Source organism: Microsporum canis, genomic scaffold, assembly GCF_000151145.1.
Source record: "Microsporum canis CBS 113480 supercont1.1 genomic scaffold, whole genome shotgun sequence".
In the NCBI taxonomy this organism is placed as follows: Eukaryota; Fungi; Ascomycota; class Eurotiomycetes; order Onygenales; family Arthrodermataceae; genus Microsporum; species Microsporum canis.
The window spans coordinates 662,963-684,594 of NW_003299169.1; the positions used below are offsets into that span (position 1 = coordinate 662,963).

Sequence of the window (21,632 nt, forward strand, 5' to 3'; positions counted from 1 at the left end):
TTGGATTGGGAACGAAGAGTATTTTGCCGTGGGAGGCCTGTTTTGAAGGCGAGATGCTGGGTGACATGAAATTCGGGTGCCTGTTTGCCGGCGAGTTGAAGGAAGAGGGAGACAGAAGCCTGAAGTCGGTAGTCTTGGACGGACTTCTCGATAACGAGCGTCGAAGCTGGCTCAGGGCAGAGTTCTTGTGGGTTGCGTGAAACCCGCTAGAGAGATGTAGGGTGCCTCCGGCATCACGGTGAGGGGAGAACGACGCGACCATTGTTCCAGGCCAGGACAGGGCCGGTTTATGGGTGTCTGTGACGCTGCCGGGAGAAGTGAAGCAGAAAAGAAAAAGGGGGGAGGGCGGGCTGAGAGCGCTCTTTAACAGGATTCTGGCCGTTCCAAGCCCTGTCTTGAGGCCACACAAGGAGAGCAATACGGCCTTATCTTGCGCAAGAAGTGAAATGAAGACCTTCCCTCTCCACACAGCAGCCTGATGCCGGGTCGACAGCGAAGAAAAGGCGCACGTCCGGTGGACACTGGTTGGCACTGGTTGACACTGGCTGACACTTGTTGACCCAAGGGTTGGCTGATCCGGGCGAGTAATCGACAGACAGACAAGCCTACTGCACCGGTGTAACTTCCATCAGCGCCTCTATTATGTGTCTACTCCAGCGTGCGAGTCAACACCGATACGCATGCTCGAGACGAGATTTCCCCTGCAGTCGAAGCAGCCGAAGAAGACAGAAACGAGTGTTGGCGACTCTTTGCGGTCGATCGCGGGCGCTGATGAGTTGGCGGTGACGTCGGGCCGAGTCGACGATGATACACGCTGTCAGGAGCCAAAAGGGGGTGTTCCTGTTCTCTTCAAAGGAGTGACTAGAAAAAAAAAAAAAAAGAACGGAACCCTGAGTCGCAGGAAGAAGCCCACCAAGTTGAGCAGCGTCTGAGGGACAAGTCGAGTTGGTGATCGCAGGTCGACGTTCGCGTTGTGGTTGGAAGATCGAGGACGGTCGAAAGTTGATGTTGATAAAAGATAAAGTCGAAGTCGTGAAAAGGAAAAAAAAAAGCCTCTTTTGGGGGTTTTTTTTTTTTCTTCACGCGATTTTTCGCGTTGTTGTTATGGATTTCCCGATACGGTTAGCGTGTTTGTCTCGTGATTTATTTTTGATGAGTAAGCGAGGCTAGTCCTTTTTGGGCAAAACAACAACAAACAAACAAACAAGCCAGAAATGGCAAACTTGGATATAAGAAGATAGAGAAGATGAGAAGAGAAGAAGAGACGAAGATGAGAAGAAGAGAAGACGAGAAAAAGAAGATATGAGAAGAAGAGACGAAGATGAGAAGAGTATACGTCTAAGATATAACAGCCTGAAGCGCTAACTCTATTTACATGGATGTCTGTGGGCGCAACGCCGTACCTGCATTCTTTTTATAGCCTGCACAGGATGATGGATGATGGAGGCCAACGCCTTGCCTCTGCATCCCTTTTATGAAGCAGACGGCGTCTCACTTGGCGCTGGATGCTGCAGAGCGAGCAGCTCGCGCCGGATCCCGTCAAGCATTCTCATAGCCCTGTCGCTGCTGGGGCCAAAGACCCCAACGTCAAGCCTGTTGTTTCTAACCGCCGCCTCAACATCGACGGACGGCTGGTGGAGATGTGTTAGCCTTCTTTTTTTCCTTGTCTGCAGCGTAATATTGGAAGGGGGGGGGGGGGACCCCGGAATGCCTACCTTGTAGATATCTCTTGCGTTCTCAACTCCACTCGCTACTCCAAGCATCTCCTCGAGCCAAAGCTTGGTGCCCTCTCCCGCCCCATTGCATTCCTTGTCCTGCCAGCCGAGAACTTCTTCCTCTGTGATCTGAGCCAGCTGTGGGGCATCGCTCTTCGCCATAGGCGCCTGTGCTGGTGCCTCTGGCAGCTTTATAAAGTTTACTGTCGTGTCGACCCTGGTCCCAGTCCACTCGGCAATCTGTGCGAGTGACACTGTGCAGTTCTCGGCAGAGCCGATTTCATGCAGGTCGCTTTGGATGCCCCGCGCCAGTTGGAACACGGAGCGAGCGCCTGCTCCCTTGATGCGGAGTGGTACAATGTTGAGTGTTGGCGCGACAAGCTCAGGAAGGCCGGCCAGGTTGTGGGAGCGGTTGGCCAGATAGACACCAACCGTCAGGTCTTTTTCGTCCGGTACGCAGAATTCGCGCACATGTACCCTGGAGTAGACGGCCAGGAACACAGCCTGCACCGATAACCCTTCGGCCTGGCAGACCCTGTTCAGCCATCCGGTGCCGTCCAGGAGAGACGGGTGATAGTGCCCTGATCCAACCTGGACATCCGTCACAGGCTTGACTGCCTCCGTGCCCTCTCCCAGATACCTCTTCCAAAACGCCTCCTGCTGTCCCGCAGACGATACGGCCTTGCTGAATGATATAAACTCGGCAAGGTCCACAGGGCCGTCTACCGAGGCAGACGCATCCTGCAAGAGTGACTCGAGCGCGTTTGTAAGGTGCTGAAGTACCACGGCGTCGTATAGCGCGTGGTGGATATGAAGCATCAGGAGGGTGTCTGTCTCCGTCCGAGAAGCGTACAGATAGACAAGGCCAGAGCCCTGTCTCGCCTTTACATGCTGGCGATTGGACTTGATCCTCAGATCAGATCTCCAAATCACTGGGTTGCTCGCTTGATTCAGCTCCGCTAGAACGTAAGGTGTAGTAGCATCACCGGTGGCAAGAACTGTCGTTCTTAGAATAGGCAGCTTAGCCGTCAGGTCTTCCCATGCATTGTCCACTTGGCTTTGCGGGATGCGGCCGGTGACCCGATAGAAAAAGTCTGGGAAAAAGAGCTTGCCATTTGAACTCTTCCACATCTCCAGCATGTATATCTGTCCCGCTGTAGCAGGGAGGAGCGTCTTGACGTCCTGGGGATGTATTCCATACTTGCTAAGCTGTTCGTCCATCATGCTATCTCTCGGCACCCGCAGAGACAACGGCTTCTCTCCCGAAGCTGTCCCCGTCGTCTGCGAAGAATTGGCCATTCGGCCATTTTTTCAACAGTCTCAGCTCGAAGTATATCCCTAACAGAGATAACCACAGATTCCCTTCTCAGTAACGAAGAAACCTTGATGGCGCTAATACTGTCAATTCCAATGTGGAAGATTGTCGTATGTCTGGTTATCTCTTCCTTTGGAACAGCAGCGACCAACGACAGAGTCGCCCTGATTTGCTCTTCAAGTGGTGACCACGACGTACTCCCGGCGCTGGCGCCGTTGGATCCATTAGGCACAGAAACGCCATTCGAACTCACACCGGGGTGAGGCGGGCTTTGTTCCCAGACCTCAACGAAGCTTGTGGTGGGCTTGTTTGGAGAGTGTACAATATCTTTGAACACCTGCAAAAGCTGCGAGACAAGCTTGTCGGTATTCTCGCTGCCTATGATGGTGTCTTTGCAGGCAACGCGCCATATGGCGGAGTCATTGACAGCTTCTAGCTCGACACAGACGGGGTATTCTACCCCAGAGGCGCTCTTTATCGATTGGTATAACGGCTTGATTTGGCTCGTCCGGGAGTCAGGGCTCTTTTGGTAGATGAAAAGTGTATCAAAGAGCTCCTTGTTCCCGACTCCCATCATGTTCTTTATCTTTCGCAGGGGATAGTGCTGATGTTCCAGCATGTTGCCGAGATTCTTCTGAACGTACGCCAGCATCTCGGATACGGTCCCATGAAGAATCCCACGAACCGCAACAGTGTTCATAGTTGGGAAGGCAACGTTGGAGGCTTCTTCCGTGTCTCTTCCAAGCATCACAGTACCAAAGAGGACATCCAGCCGTTTCAGATAACTGGCAAGGACAATTGTCCAGCACGTAAGCCCAAGAGCCTGGACTGTAACACCATAGCTCTTACAATAATTTAATACCTCTGGAAGTGGGATATCGGAAGCAGTTTCTTTACGGTACACCAAGGATCCTTGACTTGCAGCATCTGGTTGCCGTGGGAATAAACTCGGCTTTGCATCTGTAAGAGCTCCTTTCCAAAACTGCAGCCCTGCCTCACTTGAAGAATCAATGATATGCTCTAGGACGTTTTGATAGGGTGGCCGTGTGCAATCTTTGCCTGCGTAGCTGCTAGCTACATCTTGATGAAGTAGACTAAGCGACCATCCGTCATACATTGCATGAGGTAGAGAAAGGACAAGAAGCAGCTTGGCTCCATCTCGAAGAAGGCGTACGTTGAACAGTGGCTTTGACATCACGAATTGCATCGCTCGTTCTCGCTCTTCCTCAAGAATCGATTCAACGGGCTTGTTTGCAATGTCAGTAATATCCCAATCTATTTCGACGCCTGACTTGTGAACGAGTTGTGCGTAAGAGAACGGTAGGTTAGGGTTAGATATTGTAGAAAAGGAGGTCCGGAAAATCGGGTGACAATTAGAAATAGACTCCCATGCTTTTCTCAACAGGCTGAGATCCACATCTTCTTCAACCTGTAAAATATCATGGTTGAAGTAGTGGTGGCCGTCAGATGATACCATTTCACTAAGCATTCCCTCTTGTAGAGGTGTCGCAGGATAGACATGTTCAATATCATTCAAGTCCTTTCCATCCGCTTCCAAAGATTGTCGTAGTTCAGACTCCAATGATCTTAAATATGCCAGGCTGCTCTTGGCTGTGTTATTATCCACTGTTATCTCCGTCATCATCATTCGAATACTTCGATTCCTCATGATATTGCTCACTGACAGATCTATGTGGTCACGCTTTAAGCGTGAAGAGAGCCTGATGGCATCTATGCTATCCAGTCCAACCTCAAGAATAGAAGAACCCTCTGTTATAGTAGACGCATCGAGATTAGCTAGCTTTGCTATTTCTTGCCTAATCAAGGAGGCTGTCGGGCTCCATTGGAATGTAGCGTTGCCATTGGATAGTTTCTGCTCAGAAACCTCTTCCTCGATTCCGCTAGGCATAGCTTTATCTAAGTTTGATCCCCCAGAGATACCAAGGTTTGAAGAGGGTTCTTCGGCCAGCAATTTCATAGATAGTCTGAATTGTTCGAGTAAGTCAGTAATGCCATCAGTCGTCAAGCTACCCCCTTGAGCAGCAACAGTCACTTGGAAGGATCCGTTGCCTTGGCTCTGCACTTCTAGGGCAAGGGGGTAGTCAGCCTCTGCGAAAGATGCTACAGGCTCCCATAAAGCTTGAGTTGCTTGGGAGGCACCACGCTCTTCTTTCTGGAAAACAAACAGTACATCAAACAGAGGACTCTGTGAATTTCGATTTATCCACTTCATTATTGATCTCAGCGGTGTATGTTGGAAAGGGAGGGCTGCGATAGAGTAGTCATGGCAAGCTTTAGCAAGGTCAGAAAAGGAAGTGCAGTCAAATCTGGAGCTGTTGCAAGGAATAGTGTTGAATAAAGGTCCAATTGTAGCGTCGGCATCTTCTGAGTCAAATGATCTTCCAGACACCACAATACCCATAGTTGGGACATAATTGAAATGTTTCGCGAATGCGTGAACATAACAGGCATGGAACATGGCTTGTTCCGTAACGTTTAGTAACCTCCTTGTTTTCTCGAGAGCATGTAGGCCATCGACCTGAATCTTTGAAGTTATAGGGCCAGATTCTGAGCCTGATATCCGTGGTATCATCTGTTGGCTCATGCCTTCAAGGTGATGAGTCCAGAACGATTTAGCACCAGGCACAGTCAGAAGCGGCCCTAGAGGCAGTACTTCAGTAAATGGAGTAGTGTTCAATACTTCCTGTCCATTGTATACGCTTGTAACTGCGTCAAGGATCAGTGGAAGGCTGATTCCATCGTATAAACCATGGAATATATTCAAGCACATCCATTTGTGAGTCGGGCTGGAAATAACCCCGATCTCCCACACTTGGCCAACAAAATTATCGAATCCACGATTCCACTCCATGAAACGCGCGTTTGACATATCTTCGAGGTCAGAATCCTTTATTGCTGTTAATTCAAACCACGGTAGAGTGTCCTCTTTAAGTACAACCAGAGCGTATCCATCATCTGTCAGAGGGAATTTTGTTCGTAGTAGTTGGAAAGAAGTTTGGGCCCGTTGCCAGGCACCTTTTAGCTTTGGCACATCAACTGTATGTTTCAGCTCAAATTTGAATGACGTTAAGTAGGGATGAGATTCGTTCCTGAGACACTGATATAGCATACCATCCTGCAAAGACGTGCAGGGAGTGATTGCCTCGATATCTTGAGGAGTAACTTTCAATTCGTTGGCTAGATGCGCCCTATGCATATGAGCAAATGCGGCTATCTTTTGCTTTGCATCCTCATACAGGCGATTCTCGTTCCCGCCGTTCATGTCGGGGGATTCGATGGCAGAAGCCAACATTGAAAGGGTTGGACCTAGAAAATGTTAATATAACACCCAATGTTATCACGAAAGGTAACTTACACTTCATCACCACGGACGGGCGCGCTGTTGGGAAACCGGCGTCTCGAAGGGCTCGAGCAAATGAGATTGCCAATATAGAGTCCAGCCCTAACTCAAAAATGTTGGAAGAGGGTGAAATTGTACTCTCCTCAACCTTTGTAAATTTAGAGACAATAGGTACGATTGCTCTGATTGTTTCTGAATTTCCAGTTGGACTTTCTAACTCCTGAGAAGACAGTGCCTGCATATCACTTAGTTGCATAGACGCGAATATCCCACGCAGTTGAGCATTATCAACTTTGTTGTTGGAAGACAGGGGGAATTTTCTCAACGGGATTATATGAGTTGGAATCATGTATCCTGGCAAATGCGCACGGCATTCTTGACGAATCCGTTCCAAAACCATCCCAGCCTCAGGACTAAAATCAACATCTAGGCTAAGAGCTGTGGCAGAGGAAGATGCAATCGTGGCAAAAGACACAATTTGCTCCTTTGTTGCCGTAGGGTGTTTGAGCACCATTGTCACCACCTCTCCAACTTTGTCTGTCGAATTCTTTATGACATGGTTAATCTCATTAATTTCGAGTCTTTGCCCTCGAAGCTTCACCTGGTCATCAATACGTCCAAGGAAGCAGAAACTTCCATCGTGCATCATGCGGACCAAATCACCAGTTCGATAGACCCTTTCTCCATAGGTATCAATATACTGGAACTTTTCTGCTGTCAATTGAGGCCTGTTCAGATAACCGCGACCCACAAGTGGGCCAGACACGCAGAGCTCTCCAATGGCGCCGCGGAGAACTGGGGTATTTGTGCCTTGTTTGAAGACATATCCACTGACATTATCAAATTGTGGGCCGATGTTAGATGGTTTATCTAACGACGTCACACGTGGAAGCATGGTACAACCGATGGTAACTTCCGTTGGTCCGTAGCCATTGTAAATAACCTCATGAGGACCCCAGTGTTCGAGAATCTCTTGTTTTAGCTTTTCACCCCCTGTGATAAAGACACCGCGGCAAAGGGATGGAACATCCTCTGGGCGAATTAATTGGGCAAGGCTCGGTGTCAAGTCAATATGCGTGATGGAAAGATCTCGAAGGGTTCCTGCAAAATCTTCAAACAGAGTATCTCTCGGGCAAGCCGTCAAACATATTCCTACACTCCAAGTCCAGTATTGTTCAAGAACACTAACATCAAAGTGAAACGAGGCAAACTGGAACCATCGAGATGATTCGTCCCAATGATTGGCAAACAGCCTTTGGAAGGACAGCATTGCTTGCACTGCGTTGTCATGCGTTATCTCACAGCCTTTTGGCGTACCAGTACTTCCTGAAGTATACAAGCAATAGCATGTTGAGTCACCGTCTATTGGGATTTCCAGGGTTGGGGCTGTTGAATCAACTCCATCAAGAAGACCAGCTTCATTCACTGCCACTACTTTGATGCCAGAGAGATTTTCTAGCTCATTTTTCTGCTCTATACCACAAAGTAGCACATCCGCACTTGAATCCTCCACTATGAATTGTTTTCGGGCGATCGGAGCTCCAGGGTCAATTGCTAGGAAGGCACATCCAACTTTGAGAACACCAAGTATTGAGAAATAAGCCTGGGGACACTTTTGAAAAGAAACGCCGACCAAAGTCCCTTGTTTCACCCCAAGTTGCTGGAGTAGGTTGGCGTATTTATTTCCTTGTTCGTCCAGCTCCTTATATGTCCACCTATCAATAACAAGTTGGCCATTCAATCTTTCTGCGAATTCGAGTGCCACTTTAGACGGATGGTTTGCGGCTCCGGCTTCCACAAATTGATGTAAGAGTCGAGTTGGACAGTCGATCCTAGAATCTTTCCTCGGTAAAATGGACACAATTGAGAGGCTCGCATTGTCGAGGGAGGAAGAAGTGGAATCAGGGTATTGCAGAATATCGGTCAGAAGCCAGTCAAGCTCGTCTAGGAGTAATGAAGCTTGGCCTTCAGGTAGGAGATGGTTTTTGTAAGTGACTGCGAGCCTGAGTTTATCATTGTTGGGAATCAACTCAATAGAAACAGGGTACTATATACCAGTTAGTACTCTGTACTTTCCCCCCTGGCTCTCCCCACTCCCTTTTCTTAGATATACACTTACCTCCGTTTGGCTCTCCTCCTCAACTACTTCCCATAGCGTATTTTCCCTATCTGATGAGACCAGCTTTTGAAATACAAAGAGGGTATCAAATAGCGGCGAATCAGATTTGCTCAGGCGTTGAATCTTTGCTAGTGACGTGAATTGATGTTTCACTGCCAGGGCGTTTGACTTCATAATCTGCTGAAGTAACTCTCGGTTTGTCCCTTCGACATTATGCTGGGCCGGTACTGTTGTAAGACAGGGGAAAGCGGTATCTTGTGCCTGTTCTGATATATTTCTACCAGAAAGTACTAGGCCATATGTCACATTAGACTCTCCAAGGTATGAGGATAGAATCCGAGCCCAGGCGGCCTGCCCGACGGCTTGTAAAGTAACACCAAGTTCGCGACACCCTATTTGAAGCTTTTCCATTGGATACGAACAGTCACGGGAGAGGAACTGGATATCGTTCATTTTAACATGAACAGGGTTCATATCTGGGAATTTTGTAGCATTAAATGTTGGACCTATCTCTTCCCAGTAGGCCTCAGCCTCAAGAGATTGGAATTTTTCAATCATGAATCCTAGGATCGGGGATACCGGAATTGGTGGAGGTAAGGTGGACCGTTCATAGAGTTTTATCACCTCTGAGAGCATAAGATTCATGGAATGAGCATCATAAAGTGCATGATGTGCTGATAGTTGCATCAACGTAGAATCCTTCCCATGTCTAATCGTAAGGAACCAAGCAGGGCGGTGAAGTTGGCTCAGCATAGTTCTTCCATCAAGCTGATATTCACATGAAGCTTCTACAAAGCTCTCATCTGTGGATGGGCACTCATGCCAGGGTAGTTCCATGACTCCTGGGGAATAAATTATCATTGCGAATGGGAATGTGTCATCCTTCACATCACAGAATCCAGTTCTCAGCATCTCGTTTCTCTCCATGGTACTTTCCCATGCTTCCTTTAAAGCTAGGAGGTCCAACGGTACAGGAGACCTCATGGTAAGACTGTTAAGATAAAGCATTCCCTCTGAGTTTATGAAGGATGCCAACATGCCCGATTGTGGTGGAGTACAAGGCCTAATTGCCTCGATGCTGCTTTTGGGCAACCGGAATCTTTCACAAATTGAGGGTAAATGTAACAACTGGAAGCCTTCGAAATCAAAGTTATGAACGGCCTGAGCAGTACAACCATTTGTTTTCGACCGTTGAAGGAATAACGCAATCTCCCTGATGGAAGGTCCCTAAACACAGGTTCAGTTTGTACTCAAATGAAATACTGAGCTTATATGGGAGAACTCACCTCTAGGATATCCGCGGCTGAAACTTCAAAGCCCATATTCCTATAATGACCAGCAATTTGAATGGCATTGATACTGTCCAAGCCTAACTCAAATATGGTCATATCAATATCAATTTGTTTCTTATCAGTCTTTGACATTGCGGAGAGCAGGTCTCGGACTTCTAAGCTCCGTGCATCCCACTCTCTAGAGTTGTAACCTCTGGTCTTATGGGCCCCATTTACTTTTTCTTCATTGGTGAAGACACTTAGGCCTCGGGATAAGTGACCTGTGGAGTCGATAAGGGAGAAATCCATTGCCCTAGCCTCTGGGAAGAGGAGTGTATGACTTAAAAGCGTAGAATAGCATCCAATTATAGCTTCAATGTCCGTTGATGGGATAAGACCCTCGTCAAAATGAAAAATAAATTGCATAGAATCGTTCTCCGGGTTTGGCGCAATCTCAAAGATAATTGGGAAGTCCATAGTACCACTCTCGGAGACCATTCTCCACAAAGCTTCATCTAACCGGAGTGGTGTGCCTTGCAGAAGCAGTAATGAATCGAAGATCTTAAGGCCACGCTGACCGAACCGTGATTGAAGCCGCCTCATTGAACTGAGTTGGTATGGAAGGGTGGCAGACCTGTTGGATTGCAAGTTCCGCATCAGGTCCATATTTGTAATATTCTGATTGATTCTTGTCCTAACAGGTAGTGTGTTGAAGCACGGACCGATAATCCTCTCAGCTCCCTCTACGGATATACTCCTGCAATTTACCACGTCTCCGAAGCAAATGTCAGTAGCATCCGAAAGATAGCAAATGAGCCTACTCCAGGCTGCCTGTAGCAGACTAAGAGTGGTCACAGAGGTGCTTTTGCATACGTGCCCAATCTCAGCCAGGCGCATGTCAGGTACATGGGACGTAGCTCGGTATTTTTTCTCTTTTCCCTTGGTTAAGGGTGACGGCGATGTGAATAAGGTAGGGTATAAATCCTTTAGGTAATCACTCCAGAACTGGTCTGTTGAATCACTGTCAAGTTTTATCATTTCATGGAGGTAAAGGTCAAAAGGAACGACCGGTGGGAGCTGAGATCCAAGCAAATTCTCTTGGACCTCTTGCAAGAGTATCGCCATCGCCTCACCGTCATATAGGGCATGGTGTATAGACAAAAGTAAGAATGTCTTTGGAGAATCAACGCACTGTACGGCAGTAAATGAGCATAGCAAATGAGGCCCTTCCTCGACAGTGATTGTAGATTTGCTCTTTTCCAGAGTTGATGGAGCATCTGCCATTGGACATTCAATAGTATTCCATGTAATGTCTAATTTCTCCAGCACAACCTGGACGAACGCAAAACGAGCATCATCTGTCTGCCGAAACCAGGTTCGTAACATGTCGTGTCTTGCAACCATCTTCTCCCAGGCCATTTTCATATCCTCAATGTTCGTATTGATTTCAAATATCAGATGGTTGTAGTATGATTCATCATTCCCGGTTGCAATGCCAGAAAGCATGCCCTCCTGTAAGGAGGTACAAGGTAATATTTTTAAAACATTCATCCCATGCGAAGAAGCCTCACTTTTAATTTTATTTACCAGGTCAGGACTGAATAGATGATCGAATGTTGGAAGAGGTTGCGGGTCTAGAACCGAAGCCTCGACCTTTTGTTGTGTCTTTCTTGTGAGTCGAGCCACAGAATCATTTTTCATAATGACCGAGACGTCAATTTGTCCAAAACCCGCAAGTTTCAATTGCCTTGAGAGAGCAATCGCTATCATTGAATCAAAACCTAGTCGATAAAACGAAGTGTGCCGCCCGATTTCTTTCGTGGAGGCTCCTGTGACCTGTGCGACGATTTCCACAATTTTGGCTTCATCCTCAGACAAATTCTCCTGTACACACTCTTCTTCTTTCCCACGAGAGTATACTCCAAGCTGGGTAGAATCAGCGTTCAAGAATATATCACGAAGAGCTCCCTTATCAATCTTCGTTCCAATTGTCGTCATTGGAATATGGTCAATTGGTATGAGAAAGGAAGGGATCATATAACTAGGCAAACGATCACTGATACGGTCAAAGAGCCTTTGGAAAATATTATTATTTTCGCGTTGGTCAAGTTGCTCAGCGTTCAATTTATCAGGAACCCAGAACGATATCAACTCTTGGTTACCAACGTTTTGGCCCTCATATACGATGGTTGCACAATCTTTCACATTCTCATCAGTCATCAGAACACTATTTATTTCTCCCAATTCAATGCGCTGGCCTCGAATCTTAACTAGGTCATCACGGCGACCGGCGAATGTGATTGAGCCGTCAGCAAGCAGTCTTCCATAGTCGCCGGATTTGTATATCCTGCCGTACTTTTCATGGGTGATGAATTTTCGCGACGTAAGCTCCTCCATATTCAAATATCCAATTCCCTAAGTAAAAATCAGTATGTACCATGATAAAGAACCTATTCAGCAATGCACTTACCACCTGGTCTCCACCAAAACAAAGCTCACCAACCGCACCTCGTGGGACAAGAGAAAACTCATCCCCCTCTGCAAGCACAAATGCAGATGTATTTACCAGAGGCTTCCCGATATTGCTTATAAAATGAGATGCGCACATATTCGGCCTGACCGTGCAAATGTTCGTGGTCTCACTTGGGCCGTATCCTAGGGACGGATTTAATTAACGATTTCCTTTAAATCCAAATTATTGTTGTGGGAGTTACTTACCTTGCCACACGCCTTTCCCAGACCAATCCATCAGAACCTTCGGAGTCATTGCTTCGCCCGCGGTGACAAGAAAATTTGACCTGGGTACGTTACTGCGCTTACAAGTGCAGCCACAGTTGGTGTCAAGCTAAGATGCGTAATTCGCAATGTGCGAATTGTATATTCAATGTCTCTGAATAAAACATCATTCTTCGCTGAACATAGAGTCATCCCTTTGCTCCACGTAAAGAAAATCTCAAAAACCGAGACTAAATTTTGTTAATAACTATATATTAAGGAAAGGAATAATATGCTCACCATCAAAAGCATGAGAGCATGCTTGGAGTAATCGTGGCTCCGGGGCGTCTGGATAAAGGGCAGATAAAACCGCAATATTACTTTCTAGGTTAAAGCGTGAAACAAGAACTCCTTTTGGAGTGCCAGTGGTCCCAGATGTGAATACTGCGTACGCAGGGCAGGAGCCGGGAGGTTTTGGAAGTTCATATTTGACGTCTTCTCCCAATAAGTCCTTGTCGACGAGTATAGTTTTCATATTTGAGAGATCTGACAGCTGGGCCGAAATTTCGCTGTCTGTGATACAAATCCGACAATTTGCTTCCTGAATAATATGTTTTATTCGCATCATTGGCATCTGTGGCGTCATTGGCACGTATCCAGCACCCGCTTTGATAATAGCAAGAATTGAAATGTAAAGCTCAAGGGATTTCTCAAGACATACGGCAACCAAGTTACCCTCAGCAACTCCAAGGTTCCTAAGTTGGCTAGCAAGAGTATTGGATTTTGTATGCAATTCGAGGTACGTCAAGCTCTGCGTGGATATAGCACCCGTTTCTGGGTCTAGAGAGTCCAAGAATTCAACTGCAATTCTCTCAGGGTCCATTTTGGCAATATGTTCAATACCATCAGAGAGACCTGGTAAAGACTCCAAAGGTAGTGGTATGGTATTCTCCATCGATAGTAGAGAGTCCGGAAGCTTAGACGCAATATCATCCAATAATGTGTTCGGGGATTGAAGGAAGGTTAAAGCAACCCCTTCGATCTGCTGCAAAAATATCATCACCTGGCTGGCAGGGAGGATGGACTCTTGGAAGGTTGCCTTGGCTTGTATTTTACCATCTTGAATCCCAAGGTCAACGGTCAACGTGAATTCAAGGAAATCTCTTGATGCGATTTGAGTAATCGGGCCACAGTTTGTGTTGATAGTATCTTGCCAAACAAACAGCGTATCAAACAGCTGGTCCGCCAAATTAATTCCGGATACTTGTTTTATGTCTCGAAGAGGTATAAATCCATGAGCAAGTGCCTTCCTATTCAGCCTATGAAGAATTGCGAATAAGTCACGGATAGTCCGAATTTTCTGTAGGTCAAATCTCAAGGGTATTGTTGAAATACAAGGCCCCACGATATTATCAATTCCATCTATGGGAAGGGTACGACCAGCGGACACATTCCCTAGGATTATATCTGAGGTCCCGTTGTAAACTGAAAGTAAGTATCCGATGGCTGCCTGAAAGATGATTTGCCGGCTTACTCGGGAATCCCGAACCAATGAATCGAGTTGATCTAGATCAATGTTTAATTGATGTTCAACTACTCCAGTAGTTTTAGGGATATCGGATCTATCTTGGAAGTTAGGCCACAAGCATGGCGATGAGCCTTCAAGGTGAGACCGCCAGTAGTTTATAGCCTGCTCTCGTAGTTCAGAAGAAGCATGGTTCATATGGAAAAGAGTAAAGAGCCGATATTGCGGCCTTTCTGTTGGTGGTTTATTCCCAAGTGCGGACGCCAAGTCTAGCATGATCTGATCCCAGGACCAGCCATCATACAAAGAATGATGGATGTGCACCAATGCCCTGGATTTTCCATCAATAATACCAAGCTGGATCCTAAACGGATGTAGAATATCCCATTGATTTTGTAACTCTAGGTCGTAGTCGAAATTTTGTGGTTCGCTGAATTGATCTGAATGGAGCTGTTCCCAGACAACCTGTGCATATGGGAAGCCTGGAAGATCTATTTCGATAAATCCAGATCTCAAAACTTGATTGTTTGAAACAGTGATGGAGAATGCACCTTTCACATCTTCTAGGGAAATGCCGTGATCGAATTGCAGTTCGATAGAGTTGAAGTATGCCTTTGGATTTAATTTAGTCTCCAAAAGCATTCCCATTTGCGTCGGGCTACACGGAATGATTTCATGAGGTGCCTCAGAGTATTCGGTGGCCTTCAGTTTATTCAATCCTTGTTCAACTATCATATTCCATGTCTCCAATGCCCCGCTCTCAGTAGGAGCCGTAATCATCTCTGGTCGTGATTTCGATACAAGCATGGCCATTTTACGAATGGAGTCAGCTTCCAGGATATCCAGAGCATTAAGAAAGATCCCATCTTTTCGTAATGAAGAAGCAAGATTGATAGTCTTTAAGGAGTCAAGGCCAACCGAAGCAAGACTTGCCGTGGGGCCGACGGATAATTCCAAAAGCTGTTCGAGCGACGCAGAAATTTTCTGTTCAATTTCACCTGATAGCTCCGAGGGATCACTTTGCCCTATGCCCTTATGTATTATATATTCCTCTTGCAGGCCCTTTCTGTCAATCTTACCAGACGGAAGGCGTGGTAGTTCATCAAGGATTACGAAGTTTCCCGGAATCATGAACTTCGGAAGAGATCGTTGACAGATCAGTTGCAAGTCTTTGGAAGTACAACGTTCGACATCGGCGGACAAGAAAGCAACAAGGACACCGTGAATTACGCACACAGCTGCGTTCCTCACATACTGGCCTTTCAAGAGGACACTTTCGATTTCCCCTAGCTCAATTCGTTGGCCTCTGAGCTTGACCTGTCCTGTTGATATACGCCCCATGCACTGGATTTCGCCATTAGGGTGCATACGGCCTTTGTCCCCAGTTCGGTATAAGCGGCCGTACCTTTTAGAGTCAATAAAAGCGTTTTTGTTTTCCTTTGGTCGATTAAGATAGTACCTGGCGAGTTGTGGGCCTCCAACCACAAGCTCACCAACATGGCCTATCGGAAGAATCTCAGGTTCCTGACCAACCGTGTGGTCCATTGAAATAATAAACGCAGATACCGTTTTAAAAGGAATGCCAATATTCCCAACTATTGAGCCTGCTCGGACTGAAGATACAGCGGTGCAATGAATGGTGGCTTCGGTAGGCCCGTACATTCCGTGCAATATCCCAGGTCTATCATCTGAAGAGCCGAATTCATCGACCACATGTCTCGTCAACATCTCACCAATTGTCAACAAAAGATTAAGACAAGGCGTAGCTGCTCGAGATCGGAGAAGTTCTCCACAGACTGTCGGCGTAAGTTCGGCAGCATCGATGTTTAGTTTATTGATGATAGCAGGGAGATCGTTTAGCATTAGCCGTCTGTTGCAGCCCACGAGAGTTACACCTCTGAAAAGCGGGAAGAAAATCTCAAAGACTGATACATCAAACGTTGGTGCAGCAAATTGGAGGAATCTCCTAAAACTAGGGATTATCTCGCTATGGGCGAGCAAGGCTTGCACAGCAGCATGGTGAGAGATCCCTACTCCTTTAGGTAGCCCTGTAGAGCCAGAAGTATACATGACATATGCCAGGTCATCCTCTCGAACGTTCACGTCTGAAAGGCTGCCAGCGGCCACAGGCCTGCTGTCTTCCATTGTGACTACAGTGACTGGAGTTGCAATCTTTTGGAAAGCCCCAGCTAACTTCTCAATGGTAACAACTACGCGTGCGTCGACATCTCCGACAATGAAATTAAGCCGTTCTGTCGGGGTATCAAGATTTAAGGGGCAGACGGCTGCGCCCGCTTTCAAAATTGCCAACCAAGCGACATAAAGATCTAGAGATTGGGGTAGAAGCACGGGTATGATTCGTCCATGCTCTCCCGAGGCTGGAAGAGGCGCAAGAGTATGTAGCAGATGAGATGCCAACTCCTCCGAGCGAGAATGAAGATTCGCATAAGTTAGGTCCTCTATTTCTCCATTTTCGTTTAGAAATGATATTGCTGGTTCGCTGCCTGTTTTTTGAACCATTTCATGAAAAAGACGAGGACCAGGCAAGATCAGAGGTGTTGGGTTGACTACTGAGAGCTTGGGGGGCTCCCGCAAAAGACTTTCTAGCTGTCGAGCAATCTGAGTCAAGTACTCTGCACTCATGCAACCTCTCGATATGATTAAACCATTTAGCTGGTTTGGGGTATATCTGACTTCGAGCTGGCACTGCTCTCCAGAAATGGACTATGGACTTTGTTAACATGTATATATTACTACATTAAAAATTTGCGCTACTTACGTCTGCGGTGACTATGCTTGTGTAGTTACCCGAATCAGAGTCTAGTTTTTCCACCTGGACTCTCTCGAATTGACCACTTTTTGGATGTACTCTCGTTGCAGTTCCATCGATCAGAATGACTGGTGATTCCTCTTCGCTCAAATGGCTTAATACGGATGCCCATGATAGGATCAGTTTATCAACCTCAATGCTGCTGTCCAGATTCCAGGCCACGGAAACCTGTGAGGGGACGGGGTCCGGCCCATAGTTGAGGCTGGGAAATTGTGTGTATCTATTGTGCTGAATGGAATCCATATTTGGATAGGAAGCGGGGAGTGACGGGAGCGATAGCTGTCTATACAACTGACATAGCTGGAGTCCCGAACTGGAGGGTTATAAATGCTTCCTATGGCTGAAAAGGAAGTGATGATAAAAAAGCATTAAAGATAGCCACTTGTGACCTTAGTGCGACTAAGCGCATGACGTCTTCGTTCCAAAGCTAGAGGAGAGAATTAAGCCAAGGGAGGGAGGGAAAGAAGAGGGAGAATTTCATACAAGGTGTGAAAACGCCGTCCCGCCCCAGTCAGGGATCCGGCACAGGGAATCAGAACCCGAAGAGCTTAAACCGTGGGTCCAGCGAGAAACTTTTAACCGAGTCACAACTGTAAATCACGGATGAGAGCTTCGATAAAAAGGAAGAAGAACATGGCCCATACTGCAAGGGATTGCTGTATGCCTTGCCATGTAGGCGATGGTTTACATGGTCTCATTATTTCGGATAATCAGCCACCCCTCTCTCGTTTCTCTAGAGAAAAAGGAAATGTTATTATACGGGCGTAGATGCCTTGCTTGCATATGACATGATAAGCAATATCCGAGGACCGATTAGTCCCGACAGGAAAGGCAGAGCCCCGGATGCCGTAGATGGCGGTATAACTGGCCAAGCGTAGATGGGCAGACGAGTGGTTCGATGGTCTTTGGATATTGCCGATAAAATTTTCTCCCTTTGGCCGGAAGGTTGCGTCTTCCTTCCTCTTGCTCATCACTGCTGGGGTTTTGCGTGGAGATTGCGGGTAGGCAACTAAACAGGCAGAGAGGGATAAAAAGAGGTCGTTGGAGTTGTTCGTTTCTTTTTTTCCCTTTTTTTTTTTTCTTTTTTTTGCTCGGAAAAGACGTGATGATGTCCAGATGCGGCGGTCAAACGCGGATCTAATCTTATCGATCTGATAAGTAACTTAGCTCGTAAACTCCGGTGCTACCTAAGAACATGACAACCCCTTTGGGCCACCCCTTTTTAGTGCTCTCTCCACCAAAAACATCCACAGAACCCACACCCCCAGTCAGAAAGGAGAAAGGTGGTAGGGATGAGGGCGGTTAAGAGAAATAAAAACGGGGGGGAGAGAGTGTGTGCGTGTGTGCGTGAGAGAGAGGGAGAGAGAAAGAGGGAATAAAGGAAAAAGGAGGATGGCGGAAAGTACGAAAAGAGCATCGCAAACCGCATTCCCTGGTGGATCTTCAAATGGTACGCAATCATGAAAGCAAGAGATGAGGAGTACCACACACTCTCTCTCTTGAAGCGTTATGCACCTTGTCAGGGATTCGCAGGCACAGGCCTATGGCAATGCTCAGCAGTTGCACCGTTCCGTGTCCCAAACTCTACTCAGAGGATTAGGATGTATCCAGTTCGCCTCTGCAGCCCCCTTCCTCTGGCCGTACCACGTACCATCGTCTAAGCTGCTTTGCTTCCTGCATAACCAGGGGCTCGCTCGTTAATTACATCAGTTCCGTTATCAGTCAGCCCATCGAGAGGGTTTGGGTGGAACCACTTTTAACTCTAAAATTTCTTTCCCGTGCTCATGATATTTATCTGATTGATAGATGCGGGCAGGAACCGACGGAGCAGAGAAGCGTATTCCAGGGGTCCTTCGGCCTTTACTCCAGTTGATTTAAACCACCCTCCGCTCCAAGTATATACATACGATTCGTTATCACCGCCATCTCCCTTCATTCAGCACACAATTTGAGCGTGTCATTCTCCTCTCTTCTTTGGAAACGGCTTATACACAAGCACCTGGTGGACAAGATGGCCCCCTCGCTCGAATCACTAAGCCCGTATATGACTAGCACTCCTGCCCTAGGAAACGGATTTTCCAACGGAGTATCAAAGCTGGAGTTGCAGCCTGGGGTGACCCCAAACTCGTCCAACACAGCAGGACTACAGCGGATTCTGCCTCCTGTCCCTGACGATGAGCTCCACGATCTCCTGTGCGTTGGATTTGGGCCAGCCTCCCTCGCCATAGCCATTGCCCTTCACGACCGACTATCAGAGTCCGGTCATGTTCCAGATACCACTTCGCTTCCCAAGCTCTGCTTCCTGGAGAAACAGTCAAACTTCGCATGGCATTCTGGGATGCTTCTGCCAGGATCGAAGATGCAGATATCTTTCATTAAGGATCTGGCTACCATCCGCAACCCCCGTAGCGAGTTCACGTTCCTAAACTATCTACGGGCCCATGGCCGTCTCCTTGACTTTGCCAACCTTGGAACTTTCCTCCCTGCTCGTGTTGAATTCGAGGACTACATGAGGTGGTGTGCGAGTAAATTCGCCAACCTTGTCAGGTACGGAACAGAGGTCATCGATGTTAACCCCGCAGAGACCGACCCTGTGACCGGAAAAGTTCACCACTTTACTGTCCGCTCCAAGAACCTGGAGACAGGGGAAATCAGCATTCGCAAGTCTCGCCATGTAGTTGTTGCTATTGGTGGAAAGCCAAATATGCCAGCGGAGTTCCCAAGCAACCCAAGAATAATCCATTCCTCCGCTTACTGCACCACTATTCCAACCATCCTGAACAACACCCTCAAGGAGTACCACATTGCCATTGCCGGCAGTGGCCAGAGTGCAGCTGAAATCTTCCATGACCTCCAAACGCGGTATCCTAACGCCAAAACTAGCCTTGTCATGCGTGATTCGGCTCTTAGACCCAGCGATGACTCCCCATTGTAAGTGATGTCAGCTTCCTAGATTGCAGTAATCAACTAACTGAATTCTAGTGTCAATGAACTCTTCAACCCAGAGAGGGTCGACCAATTCTTCAACCAGACCGAAAAGGAGAGACAGGACTTCCTGACCCGTCACCGCTCCACCAACTACGGAGTTGTTCGGCCAGAGCTCATCGAACAGATCTACACGGATATGTATATTCAGAAAATCCAATGTCCAGATGAACGCAGCTGGCAGCACAGAATCTTCCCCTCTTGTATAATCTCAAAGGTTGAGTCAGACAAGAGTGAGAAACTCAACCTGTCTCTACAACACTGCCAATTCGACAGCACCACGGCAAATGGAAGCCACGGTGAGGAGATAAATGCTGATGCCCTGATTTTGGCAACTGGTTACGTGAGAAACGCACACGAAAGCATACTGGCTTCCATTGAGCCTCTACTGGCCCAAAAACATACAGGTTGGAAAGTTCAGAGAAACTACAGACTGGAACTGGACAAGAGCCAAGTGGATATCAATGCTGGGATCTGGCTGCAGGGGTGCAACGAATCCACTCATGGGCTTAGCGACAGTCTCCTATCAATCTTAGCAGTCCGAGGAGGGGAGATTGTGCAAGCCATATTTGGTGCCCAACTTGCAAACGGCAATTAGCCTTGTAGGGTAGAGTAAGGAGTTTGTTTCCGATGAAGCGATGAGCGGGCTTGAAGAGATATTCATTACATTTTTTTCTGACTTCCCCTTTCTATTCTTTCTTTTTTTTTTCACCTCCGCCCTACATGATTTAGCTTCCCCTCTCAGTGTAAAAGTTCTCAGTAGTCTTACTTTTAGGGTCTTAGTTTCCTTTCCATATTTCTTTTGAGTTTTTTTTGTTTTTCTTCCACCGTCCAGCGTAAATCTCTCCATAAGCATGAACCCTTCGAGTTGGATTTTATTATTAGCTTACCGCTGTATATCACATACACATGACAGTACTCATGTCCCCAAGGTTAAAAACTAAACTCAATCGCTAATTCCATAGTTATTCCATGTCTAATAGCTCTCGGAGGCGGAAAACAGCTCTCTCTCTTATCCGGCGCCAACAAGGCAAGGACTGCGAGGATATTTGATTTTTGTTAGAAACAGGGTTTCCCGATGCATTTTCATGACGCGGAATTCGGCCCATGTACCTACTTTGTACAGCGTCCTTCCATGTCAAACGGCTTATACCCACCACGGCGGAGAAATGGAGTATATAAAATAGGCACTTGGTATAACTTACTAAGCAGCCAACTTAGTAATAAGAGCGGAAAAAGCAAGCAAGCGCTCCAAAATAGCAGAATGACATCGCCGATCCCTGTGTCCGCACGCCACCGACGTGCGCTAACGCCTCCGTCTCTCTCGCGTGGAGTAAAAAGGAGATGCAACTTCTCGATTTGATAAGCCCATGTGCAAACTCTGTCTGTTATTTGATCCCTGCTGTGGAGCTGACACATCTGATAGTCTCCGAATTATCCCGGTTAGCAAAGCTGAGCGGTTGACAAGGGTGATACAAATGTGCAACACGCCAAGTGCCGAGAGCTTATTTGAATGAATAGAGCCAACTCGACGGGCCCTTTGCAGGGCTGCAGGAAGAGTTTGATGCAGGTTCCTCGGACGGGGGATGCTGTGGTATACGCGAGCGGTCTGCCGGAATCCGGGGTTAACCTTGACTGATAGTCTGCATACCATTTTTCCGTATTCGCGTATATTATTTTGCAGGAAGCCGTGACGTACAAATTAGATTTTTCATACAATATTCAGTCCCAGGTTGTGCTGAACGAAGAGAAAGAGAAAAAGAAAAGGAAATGCAAAAGGGAAATTAGGGGGGGGG

At 47.1% G+C, this 21,632-nt stretch overlaps 3 protein-coding genes across 3 annotated transcripts; 1 reads left to right on the plus strand and 2 right to left on the minus strand.

Annotated features, from left to right (window-relative positions):
* Positions 1–1,472: 1,472 nt before the first annotated feature.
* Positions 1,473–17,094, minus strand: MCYG_00265 (nonribosomal peptide synthetase 2; the record flags this gene model as incomplete). Its single annotated transcript, XM_002850115.1, has 11 exons — positions 1,473–1,631; positions 1,716–2,996; positions 3,059–6,357; positions 6,407–8,438; positions 8,511–9,737; positions 9,797–11,293; positions 11,369–12,196; positions 12,252–12,436; positions 12,580–12,747; positions 12,797–16,745; positions 16,801–17,094. 11 exons carry the CDS (start codon positions 17,092–17,094, stop codon positions 1,473–1,475), a joined length of 14,919 nt encoding a protein of 4,972 aa, XP_002850161.1.
* A 1,768-nt stretch (positions 17,095–18,862) lies between these two features.
* MCYG_00266 (L-ornithine 5-monooxygenase) lies at positions 18,863–20,434 on the plus strand (the record flags this gene model as incomplete). The annotated part of the gene is made up of 2 exons (XM_002850116.1): positions 18,863–19,782; positions 19,834–20,434. 2 exons carry the CDS (start codon positions 18,863–18,865, stop codon positions 20,432–20,434), a joined length of 1,521 nt encoding a protein of 506 aa, XP_002850162.1.
* A 414-nt stretch (positions 20,435–20,848) lies between these two features.
* MCYG_00267 (uncharacterized protein) lies at positions 20,849–21,490 on the minus strand (the record flags this gene model as incomplete). Its single annotated transcript, XM_002850117.1, has 3 exons — positions 20,849–20,873; positions 20,954–21,255; positions 21,302–21,490. The coding sequence occupies 3 exons, from the start codon at positions 21,488–21,490 to the stop codon at positions 20,849–20,851; spliced, it is 516 nt and encodes a 171-aa protein (XP_002850163.1).
* Positions 21,491–21,632: the final 142 nt, after the last annotated feature.